This window comes from Strongylocentrotus purpuratus, unplaced genomic scaffold, assembly GCF_000002235.5.
Source record: "Strongylocentrotus purpuratus isolate Spur 01 unplaced genomic scaffold, Spur_5.0 spur5_scaffold_5, whole genome shotgun sequence".
NCBI lineage: Eukaryota > Metazoa > Echinodermata > Echinoidea > Camarodonta > Strongylocentrotidae > Strongylocentrotus > Strongylocentrotus purpuratus.
The window spans coordinates 37,162,157-37,174,787 of record NW_022145611.1 but is presented as its reverse complement, the minus strand read 5'-3'; the positions used below and the strand labels follow the sequence as shown (position 1 = coordinate 37,174,787).

General features: G+C 36.0%; 1 protein-coding gene across 15 annotated transcripts in view; it reads right to left on the bottom strand.

Moving 5' to 3' along the window:
- The window catches only part of LOC105446921 (kinesin light chain), a 65,075-nt gene that overhangs the window by 44,809 nt on the left and 7,635 nt on the right, over window positions 1-12,631 (bottom strand). For all 15 annotated transcript variants that reach the window (XM_030999430.1, XM_030999432.1, XM_030999434.1 and 12 more), the window contains exon 2: window positions 10,076-10,545. In XM_030999430.1, coding sequence (XP_030855290.1) covers window positions 10,076-10,342 — 267 coding nt within the window. In that variant the 5' untranslated portion in view covers window positions 10,343-10,545. The remainder of the gene's footprint in view (window positions 1-10,075; window positions 10,546-12,631) is intronic.

The following is a 12,631-nucleotide window of genomic DNA, read 5'->3' as shown; positions in this document are numbered from 1 at the left end:
AGCTACTGTAGATGAAAAGCAGAAAATGAGGAAAGGAAAGAGCTACTGTAGATGAAAAGCAGAACATGAGGAAAGGAAAGAGCTACTGTAGATGAAAAGCAGAACATGAGGAAAGGAAAGAGCTACTGTAGATGAAAAGCAGAACATGAGGAAAGGAAAGAGCTACTGTAAATGAAAAACAGTGAGTATGGTGGACACAATGCTGAAATGTGTATAAGCAGGAATAAATACAGAAACTGAAGGGTAAGGGAACAAGTGGTGCACTTCTCGCAAGAATGGCCACCTTAGGCATCAATCAAATTGAGACAGGAGAGATAATCATTCCACATGCATGGCACAGTCTGAATGTACACATCCATGTGAAGCACCATATTGAAGGCTTTTAGTGTAATGAATGTGTCTGGTTTTGCAGTGAGCTGTGGTTGATGGCTTTGCATGGGTTAGGCAGGGTAACTTATCCTGAAACCATCCGTCTGGTCCGTCTGTCTCCTTGCCAACAGGTTACCTAGGAATGAGTGATGAACATGCTGGACGAGGCATGGAGGCACAGAGAGAGCAGACTGGTTTGGCATCTCATTGCCCAGAAGCTAATAAGGAGGAGTACAGCCCATGGTATTGCATCCATTGACCAACCAATCAACATACACACACAAACATGGTGAAAAAGAGGACCTTAATTAACCATGTTGGTAATTCAGTTTCGTAGATGTTATTTACAGACTTAACTCATTCCCTCATTCTTAAACAATATTGTGCAACGATACCCAAACAATATCATCATTGAATAACTTTGCAAAATTTAAAAATAACCTTTGCAACATAGATATATAATTGAAGCATTTCTTTTTCATCTCTGCCAAAAAAAATATGTCTATTTGAAGCATCCCCCCCCCCCCATACCTCACAAAAAAGTAAAGTGCATAAACTTATTAGGAATTTCATGGGTCACATCTAAAAATATAAAACAAGTGGGTCAATTCAAATGATTGATTTTTCAAAACCACTTGTTCTTTAGAATAAATTACAAAAATTCACAAGAATTACTGCTCATAAAACAGAAATGAAAATATTCAGAACAGGAGTATACTGTAGGCATAATAAATTCATGCCATTTTTCAATACTTGAAGCTTAAGCACTAAGAAAGTACTTGTATTGCTTGGGCAGAATCAATCATTGTAAATGTAATTGAGCGAAACAACAATGTTCGGACGTGAGGACTGAGTCCTTTTCTCATTTACTTGCAAATGTGAAGAGAGTTTGTGGGTACATACAGTACATGATTGTCAGTCCCTTGGGCAGAGGCCTCAGAATAAAGGGGGTTGCCTGAGCATAATGCACAAATCATGCATGCAAGGAGTGCTCAGAGACTATGAATGAATAATCCATTTCATCTATGAAAAGTTCAGGAATTAAAATATCTTTAATTAAACATATTGTTAACAATTGATTGACATGGAACAGCTTGCAAGATGAGCTTAAACTTTGACATCTTTACCATAATATATTTGCTTTTAATGAGACATCTTTTTATATGCATAGTAAAGAAGTTTTACTTTGAATGATTCTGAAGTTTAAAAAAATTAGATCTAATTATCCATACCTTACTCCTGTAGTAATATTGCTTGCTTTAATGTCTAAGTTTGCTTTATCAAAGCACATAGTTATGCACATGGAGTCAAACTCTCCCTATTCCATCAGACCTACACGTACAGCTACAACGATTGAAGAAGTTTCCACTTGCAAATCGCTACGAGTTAGCCGACGGCAGAGGCCTGATTATGTGGCCACATCTAGAGGGCTGCATGGTAATTTGTGTGGAGCACTACTTGTCTCTTTCAATAGTGCTGCCATCTCAACATAAAAAGAAGAGCTCTTCTCTTCACCATGTTCTCGCAATTTCTGTAACTGCTTTTCCCTTCTAAAATTTGATTCTAGCGCACTTTCGTGAGATGGAATTACGGAGGGCTGAGGTTGCACTTTTGAGAAGATTACAAAGGTTACTTGTCATCAGGGAGTAGAGAAAAGACAGACATTAATTCTCAAATGTGCCTTCATGTACTGTATGCCCATGTAATGCCACAATAGAAAGACTTAAACTAATCACATCCCAATGGAAGTGCAAATCACACAGTATCAGATATCGTGTGAAATACCATTACTCTCCGCAACTGTGAATGGTTATTAACTTCTATCGGTCCTATTACTTTTATACCATTACTTACACATGTAGCTCTTTCAGATATTCCATTCCTGCATAAAATCTTAATTCCATGCCAATTTTAGAATCTAGAAGTAATATGAGTTTTTGTTCTGAACTAATAGTTTGTACATGCTGTAAACTAACAGAAAATTCAATTTCCTTTCTCAAGTTCAAGTTCATATTTATACAAATGACGCCTGCTGTAGCCATATTCAAGGTGCATCTCATCTTTGGAATAATATAGTGCTGCCTGCGCATTTTCATACAATGTCATACATTTGATTAGATGACGTGAGGTCTGGCCATGATTCATGTTCATTCCTATTAATCTACTGTTGATGTAGACTCATTCTACAGTTGGTTTGGATAGTCGGCAAAGTATGACTCACATGTATACCAGTATACTTAATAACGTGCAGATTAGGTGTGGCTCAAGGCGCAAACTGCCTCATCGGAAAATGATTTTAAACAATTTCAAAAGATTTGCAATGAATTTTCAACTCATCAATTCTTTTTATCCCATTAATTCTTTAAATTTTTAATCTCAAAAGGTGAAACTCAGGTATTAAAATTCATGTTTCACTTTGTTTCATTTCTATAAGGGGCAAATCATTTTGACTGCACTATATTCAAAAGTTGGTTTAAAATAGATTTTTTTTTTTTCTTGATTTGATTTGATTTTATAGATGTGGTGGAAACCATGTGGATGATGAAAAGCAGTTCAGTGCAAAAGCTCAAGATAATCTTGAAATGCAAAAAATAAAAACCAACATGGCATACAATGGAGTTCTTGAAAGAAAGTAAAGAGAGCAAGAAAAAGTCTAATGTTATTCATGTACGTACTTGATGCTATTTTGGTCTTCATGTTGATATGTTTTTGACAGAGTCGATGTATGATTCATAGCACCACGCTTGCATGTAATAGAAAATTCAATATAGAAAGCAGCTGGTGCCATGAGGTAGAGTTACTAGACACAGTTTCATGAGATTGAGAGAGAGGGACTGATTTGATTTATTTACCAGGTCTACTCAAGATGTAGACTTGTTAGTTAGAACTTGGGTCAAAATGGCACCGATGCTGATATGGCTGAAGATTACATGTTATCAGAATATCTGTTTCTTTTATGCGGCAGTAGCTGATGTTCTAAATGAGTGATTATTTATCTTGAATTCTTGGTAGATTAGAAATTGATATACTGAGATGATAGTAATGAATGGTATAAAGTAATCTGCTTCAAAAAGTTTACAGTAAAATCTGAGTTTTTTTCTCAGTAGTTTTTTTTTCTTCAAAAAGATATCAAGATAATTCTATTCTGTTTACATTAGTACTGATGTCTCCTAAGACACTAGTACTGTATAAGGGATTGAGTTGTAAATTAATGCCAGCCCTCTGAATACACTGCACATTCCATTTCCTTAAAAATTGTACACTTAAAATGAGTATGAAATCATTTTTATTTAAATCTTGGTAAATATAGCCATGATTTACAAGAGGCAAATACATAATGTACGGACAAGTTGTATTATAATCATTATAATAATTAATTTCAAGCATGGCATATTCAACATCGCAATATACGTCCCTATTTGCATTTATTATGTTAACGGACAACAAGACGACTGATACAAATGTACTTTACTAGTAAGATCGCTTAATTATCTACTTTCTTTCTTTTTATCAACTTTGCAAGTGTGTCCAGCTTCAAATTGCTTTCTTGACAAAAATTATGCACTTTCATTTACTGGGATATATTCATGACCAGGTCTGTTTAGTAATGATTATCCCAAGCATTTGTTTTTAATCGTGTAGTTTACTAAATTTAGTTGCCAAGTTGCTCTTCTTGCTGTAAACATGTTAAAGATTGATTGCATTAAGTGTTGGCATAGAAATAAGGTTTAATTACTCTGACTACAACTCTGTTGGTATGGTATTACATGGAATCACTAGACATTAGCGCAAAACTAGAAGGGCAATAAATCTTTATGATCTTTGGAAGCACTTAATGTGCTTGAGGCATTCAGAAGGTGTATTACATGTCAGCAGTGCTAATGGTGTACATGTACTTTGCAGATGTGAAAACATCCCATTAAGTCATGTTGGTTTACACTATTGTTATGAATCGTCATGGAAGAAATGCTTGAATGTTTCCGACACTTCCTCTCACGTCAAAGCGAAGGTCAGGTCATTTCCAACATGACTTTTGTTTAACAAGTTAGATACTGTATTATCTGTAGAAAGCCAGAAGGAAGTTGAAAGCTACAAATCAATGGTCTTTCACTCTGATTAGACAATATAAAAAGTATAATTTAATCTGTCTCAGTGAAAATAATCAGGCAAAATTAAAAGAAGATCAAATGTAGGTAATGATGGTAATCAATAACTTCTTGTTGCTCCGGTATGATTTGACTCTATTACATCCATCAATCCCAGCTTGCAGATCAAATAGCAGCAACAGGAATATTGTCCTCATCCTCATGTTTCTAGAACAAGGAGGAAAAGAAATTCAAGAGGATGAAAACATGGAGAGAGAGAGGGGCCTCATCATCAGCTCCATCTCGTTGAGGTTTATTTCCATCTCTGAGCCACTGCACGCCAGCCACGGGGCATGCGCACTGGCAGGTGGGCTTACGTTGCACTGACGTAACCGCCACCCTACTTCTCTACATCTCTGGCAGGAGAAGCATCATCACCAGTGAGATGCGTGTCCTGAGAGAAGGAGACCATAGGATGACTCATACTCAGAGATGGGGCACAGGTTAGGGGAAATCAAACATCACTGTATTAAGGGCTTTCTTAGCATTAGATGTGTCGCATAATGATTTCCTGAATACATTGTTATTGTAGTATTCCATATTTGATTGAGAACAAGTTGTATTATAATATACAGTAGGCTTGAGGGTGCACCATGTGAGAGAGAGAGAGAGAGAGGATTGAAGAGTCCTGAAAAGTTGTATTATATCGGTACATTTCATTACAAAACATATGCTTTCTTTTAAAAAGCAATCCATCTATTTTCATATTGCAAAAGCAGGGAATTTTGAGAATCATGGACATGTAATTGAATTCAAAGTCAGTTTCTGGTGCTTGCACAAAACGCTTCCATTTCAAAATAATACATTGAATCTTCAGGTATACTAAAAATAGTTATGGAGCAATATGTCTATTATAAAATCTACTACTTGCTGTCTACCTTTGCCATCATCCTTAACTAAGGAGGAGCTGATTGTTATTTCCTTATTCATCCATCTTCAATGCATACTTACAATATGACAGCATGCATATCAAATTAATTCCACATTCTCTAGGTACATTTAATGAAATCCTAACATTTTAAGCAATGCTCTGATGATAAGACTAGAATCTGGCAATAATAAATGAATTATATCATTGGCCAATCTCATGACCCAGTTTGCTATCAATTTCTGCAAAGCCTCAACTGATGAATACATAATGAATCCTTAATATATCGCCTTGGAAACGATAATCACCCTGTGGATCAAATCTGTGTTACCAAGAGTAAAAGCAAATCCATCTTTATTCCGCCTTAAGAATTAAAATCTAGCACAGCGAAACACACATATATTATTCAAGTAATAAATTTGTAATTTCTGAATTTTACACCCGACTTGCTATATTCATATGGACTTTGATTTTTTTTAAATACAAATTATGAAAATAAAGTACACAGTGAATCAGAACATGCCAGTAAATAAAGATAAAATACATGTAGGCCTATATCTAATGACGTTTCTGTATCTTATTGAACTTTTGTAGCACTGCAAATTTCATTAGTTTATACATTGTTTTTTAATATTTTCTTTGCTCTCAGAAAAATAGCCCAAAATTATTCTTGCATCTACTTTTTAATGTGCTCATTTATTCAGAAGTTGCATGACTTACAAGATTTATGGATAGCCTTTAAAAAAAGATAATGTACATGTACAGTAGCTACATTTATATTGTACATGTATATCTGCAGAGATGACCCTTTTGTCTATAGGCTACAGACATGAATGAAATTCACCATGTGTGATGATCTGAGAGAATGGAAATATTTTGCTTGTTTTACTTCAGCAGCCCATAAAACACTTCCTATAGAAAGGAGAGCAACAGAGCTGCACATATTACACTGATGTACAGATTCTCTACTCAGTCGTGACATGGAATGCATAGAATGCTATCTGAGTTTCACAGCGCAGTCTGCTGGGTACATATAGGAGGGGTGTGTTTACAATGTCTGTTTTTAGGCATTCAATAGCGAGAGGCCTTATTCTCTTTAATCACAGATTAGATAAATCTGGAAGCACTTGGGATAGTATAGCCATGGACTTAACATGGTATAGCCCTTGAATTGGCTCTGTTGGAGTAACAACTTCCACTTGCATGTGCAAACTTTCGATGTTACATGTAAAGTCTGCATCCTTTGTTTAAATGTTTATAATGACTTTTAATAGAGCATAAAATACATGTACAGTAATACAGGTTTACTGCCATCAGGATTTGATATACATGTATATGTATCACACACACAAAATGAAAAGGATATGTGTAATGTACATGAATAGTTGGTTGACCTTATAACAACCCATCCAAGCATTGATTCATTCATATCTCTCCATTAAAGTATGCATTCCTCTAATAATGACATACATACAGTATATACATGTCCATGTGGGCCTAATCGATTGAAAAGTGAAAAATCCTTGAGCATTTTTTTCAATGTAGCCAACAGAATAGAAATAGCAAATCATTTGTCTACCAATTCACAACAATAGCGCATGATCAATTTTGCTGGAAAGAATTAAACATGAACTTGGATCCATATGGAAAGTAGCCTGATACATGTAGGTTATCATTCTACAACTATTTTCCTATGACAAGCATATAGTACAATATACCTGCCATTTACCATGTAGGCCTCTTGCTCAACAACTTAATGAATGTTTTTCACTAATGCAATAATGTGAATGACATGTTTACCACATTTAAAGAGAAGGTTGAGTTCTGGGAAAAGGTGAAAAATAATTTGTGAGCATTACTCATTCTTCTTATGCACGTGTGGAAGAACATCAGATAAGACATGTTCCCTGAAAAGCATGGCTCTTCAAATGCCTTCATATTCTAAATATGCATGTAACATTGTAAAAATCGGGGGGGGGGGGGGGGGGCGGCTTTTTACGCCACGTGTTCGTGTAGTCCCATATACATCTTTCTGTGCAAGTGTTTGTAACTTTACCAAGACTTGGCCAAATTTCTTATCATTTTGATGATTCCAGAACCTTGCAATAATTCTTATATGCTAGATGATCAACCTTTTCTGGTCGGTTCCACACCGTTTCTTTCACAATGCAATCGCATGACCAGAACTCAACTTCATCTTTAAGCTTCTTTTTACTTATTTTCCAGAAATATAAACTGTGAAAACTATATTTTTTGCACAAATGCCTTGAAAGGGAACCTAAATCCTTGCAAAATGGGAAGTCTTTAAGGATTTCCTTCTTCTCCTGGCTTTCAATGACGACCATGTTTTATTTCTTTCACCACAGAAAGCTAGCAAAATGATATACGATGTGAGGAAGCATGGAAAAGGTGTGTATAACCTACATGTTTTGAGGGTGAATATCATTATATGATATCTTACAAATAATGTACAATGAATATTGGCCTCAATTTTTTTCTCAATCTTGTCTTCTTTTACTCCTATAAAGTCATATCATTTTATTTTGTTAGATTCCTTTTCTCTACTTCTATTTTATGGTGCTACAAAAAGGCTGGCATTTCAAGGCAATGATATAGATTCTATGTATCTGGGGTAAGTCTAAGAAAGCAATTATTATTAGCATAATCATAATATTAAAAAAATACCCAGCATGTCCCTATCAAAGAAATATGAATTCCTGATCTGCAATAGAAATGACATCTTCAGACTTGCTTAAAGAATAATAAAACTAGTAGTTCATACAATGGTCTCTTGTCAAAATCTGATGATATGTGGCCAAAAGCAATTGTCAGTGGATTTTAACTCTGAAGTGCCCGAGACAAATAAAAAAATTCTGATTGCCATCGCAGGAAACTTATCAGTTTGACTAATAAGCAATATTAGGTTGATTATAATTACACTAAGGATTCATTCCTTGATTACATCAATATGTTTATTTGTGCATCTCTACAGACAAAAACAAATGTGTGTGTATTGGACACTAAATATCTGATTTATACCTCTGATTTATTACTTTTAATTTTCTGTTTCTTTTCTCAAATCCTTTAATGTGACTCAAAAATGTTTGACTGCAAATAAACTGAATACACAAGATGCCTAGATCTACATTTGAATGGCCTAGTATGAAAAAAGTCAGTTTGTTTCACATGTTATGTTTAGTTGCTTAGGTCAAGGAGTAAAATAATAAATTTACAGAGAAGATAGTGCAAACAATCAATGCGTGGACTCTGGAACCGGAAAGTTATAAAATATATAAATAAAGCTAATAAAATGGAGCACTACAAATGCACACGTGCATGGAGTATCCCTCACTTCATGTACCTCATGTTAACATGCTGGCCTTAAGTCTAGGTCATGTGACAAGGAGAAATTCACATTTCTGTATCTTAATACACAGAGCTCGGTGAATACGGGCAAGTCCTTTGTTCAGCGCAGTTGCCATTCATTTTAAAAACTGTGGCGTTTGTTTTTCTTGGCGGTTTAAATACCCCCCCCCCCCCCCCCATATCTGAACAAGCCTTTAGGATATATTTATTCCATCTCTAAATCACCAAAGAATTTCAGTCATCTCTAAAAATTCTGCAACATTTTCAAAGGTAAAGAGGTAAAGGCTTTTTAGAAACAGTTTTCTAGCTGCGCCTTCATTCGTGTAAAAGCAAACACCTTTCTGCATATCTGCAGCCAAGTACAACCATTTCTCATCACCTACTATAAACAAAACAGTTCTCATTTTGGTACCAAGTTCCTACTTCTCTACAAACTGGACATTGTGGTGGACACAGTTTGAGTTTTGTCAATGCATGTACTTTAGCATTGAGTGTCTGGACATATACACGTATTATAAATTCAGGGTTTGCTGTGACAGCTTTCAATGAGTATAGATATTGATTGTGTGAAAGGACTGAATACCCTTGTGGTAGGTTCAGTGCCTCATGGCTATTATTTCAGTCGCCACAATAGTGAAGCATGTTGGCACCATATGACACTGTTTATTGAGGCCAATCAAATCAATACCAATATCTTCTGATTTCATTATCCCTCTCTTCAAAGCATCCTCAACTTTGAGATCATCCGACACTTTATTAAATATTTTGTTAGCTCAAGAAAGCAGCTTCTTTGGGGATAAGAAGGCCTCAGTCCTAGTGTTTCAAGATCTAATATCAATTTGATGGATCAACATGAGGTTACTGTCCTTTTCCAGTATAATAAACATCATCATAATATGTGAACTGAAGTAAAAAATTATCAAAGTTTTAAGTATAAAAATCACTTTCATGTTTTTTTTTTAATGTCTATTTTTCTATTAACTGTTGTACCAACTTTAACGATAAGAGGATTTTGTTGTTGTTGTAGTTTACTATTATGTGTTCAGCAAAAAAAAAAAAATCTTTCCCACTCACTCCCCACTCAGTACTCGCTCTCTCGCCTTCCATTTTTTTAATTATCAGTATGGAAATATGAGGTATTACTTTTATACAACGAAAAACATAATTCTTCTTTTGATTATAAAATTTGCTCATCTGCAACCATTACAAACTGGAGTATTTTGGCTGTTCAGAGTTAGAAGGACGTTAACTTTGAAGTATATCCTTCTGGCTCTAAAGATGATTCTACATGTATGGTTGAATAAACGAAAAGGGCAGTTTAACTCACCTTAGCCTCACCCAGACCAAGCTCCAGACTCTCAAGGGACTTCTCGATGATATCAGTCTTCTCCTCCACCAGGTTAGAGTCACCTGGTGTGTCCTTCTTGAGCATCTTGAGGCTCTGGTAGAGGCTGTTGAGGATGTCATTGTGTTCATTCTTGAGCTGTTCCAGACCCTTGATCACCTCCCGTGTGCCTGTGATGATCTGCTCCTGAGACAGGTTCCCCTGTCCTCCTCCGCTGTTGTTAGGGGTGGATAGCTTGGACCCAGACATGGTGGTGGTGATGCAGATAGTGGTGGTGTTAAGAAGGGCGGACTGGATCAAGATGGGGGCCGGGGAAGGGAAGGTGAGGGGTAAAGCCCCAACTGGTCTGCTTAGGAACACTCCTCTCTTTGTCAGGGATTGGTAGTTGTAGTTGCTGAGATAAAGATGCAGAGGAACGGACTCACACTAGCCAAATGTGTACCTGGGATTTTCTAGAAATGAAAAAGCAATGCGTGGGAGAAAGGAGATAGAAATATTATATCCTGTGGTAAATATGCAAATGCAGTTTTCTAATGCAGCCAACATGACCTTTATCGACTCTGTAAAGAATACCGGTAAAGAAAAAAACCTAGTGGATCTTATCACAGGCTCCCTGCTAATAGTACTCTACTGCCACATACAGGGGTATCCTGCAATGTATTTCAAGCCAACAATCATTATTTCAGTTTCAAAGAAATTGCAAAAACATTAAGCACATGTGACATTATCCTAATATCCTGTCCTCCAAATACTTGTTGCATTTTATTTTTATTTTTTGATTTACAAATCATCCTTTACTGCATTCACCTTACAAGTTACAATACAGACAGTATATCCATGTACAGTATAGGCCTACATGCATACATGTAAATGTAATTTGAGTGTGTATACAACACACACACACTTGTAGAAACAACCTGTCAAACACAGCCATCAAACAACGAACAAATACAGCATATGGCAGAGCGTGGTCAAAGATTAGTGCAATCAACATGCTCTATGATGATCCATTATCTTATTAGAGATTTAATCTATTTTGGCTTGGGTACAAGGTCAGACAAGTGCATGTAGAACCCTCTAATGCACAGGTTAATAAACAACATATTATAACGGTTACCCAGTAAAAGAGAAAGACTGATTTTTTGCTTTTGATTCCATTGAATCAGTGGTATAGTGGAGATGACAATCAACAAAGGATCATGTTAAACAGTATTAGCTTCATGCTGATATGCATGATCGTTGCATTTATAAGACAAACAATAGCAAATTAAATTTCTGGAAACATCAATCTACATATCGCCGGCCCGGCTGGCAGAAGGGCGTTAGCGCGCGAGTGACTCGAAAACTACTTTCAAATTATTTACATTTAATGATTTGTTTTATATTTAAACTGCTTTCTGTCCCGAAAATTGTTTTAAAAACTTAAAAGACCAATAGAAATGTTATCATAGAACACGGCCACAACGCCCTTCTAAATGTACTTAACGCTTCATTTATTACCTGAAATTCAAGCTAACGCCCTTCTGCCAGCCAGGCGACGATATAGATAACATTTCACAGAAACGAACAAAACACTACATCAACATAACAATTGAAATCGTTGTGAACCTGGAGACATAATCTTGAAAGGTTTGCTATTCCCTGCTCTCGATCTTTCTCAAAATCAGAACTCCCAGGACAGCCTCCCAGACATGTATCAAAAGCTGTAACATAAGACATGGTTGATAATGCTCCATTACCAGAATGCTAATTAAGATGTAAATCCTTACATTTCCCAGGTAGAGCTTCCAGGTTAAGGATTTGCATTCTCAGTACAGAAGAAGTAACAGTATACATTATGCATGGAGAACAAAACAAATGAAAAAGTATTCTTCCATGAGAAATTTAGTTTTACATTTTTTTAAAGAAACAAATTACAGATACATGAAAAATATCAAGATGTACAAAAGTGAATAATAATTGTTACAAAGGGAAAAGTACCACATCTTTTTATTCACAAAGCCACATTCTATAACTTAAGGATTGAACTTGAACGTTTTAAGGAGCACTTAAATCTCAACCTTGGTGAATGTACAGACAATACCCAAACAACAAAACTTGTCAGCGTTAACAAACTGTGAAGTATGACACAAATCTTTCACCCCAAACAAGACCTCTTCATTTGAAACCGATTCCAATGTGAGCAATGGAGATGGGGATACCTGATACAATGCCAAACAACCTCCTTCTACCAAGGACTAGAGGAGCAAACTAATGAATATGGATCCACAGCTCCTACTAACAAGAATCTAAGTTCTTGCATTATTCATTCTATCAATCAATTCCTCAAGCATTTCCTCAACGGCTCTAGTAACCTCCTTCAGTACTATGACACATTAGTCGGAATACATGCACCAAGGGGTGATCATCGTACACAGGAGTGGAAGGGTTAAAGATGAACTTTGCGTCACGCTACAAGTCATTACTATTCATCAGAGTGGGATCAATTTACAATTCTGATTATTGGACATCTCAATGGGCAAATGAATGAAAAAATTG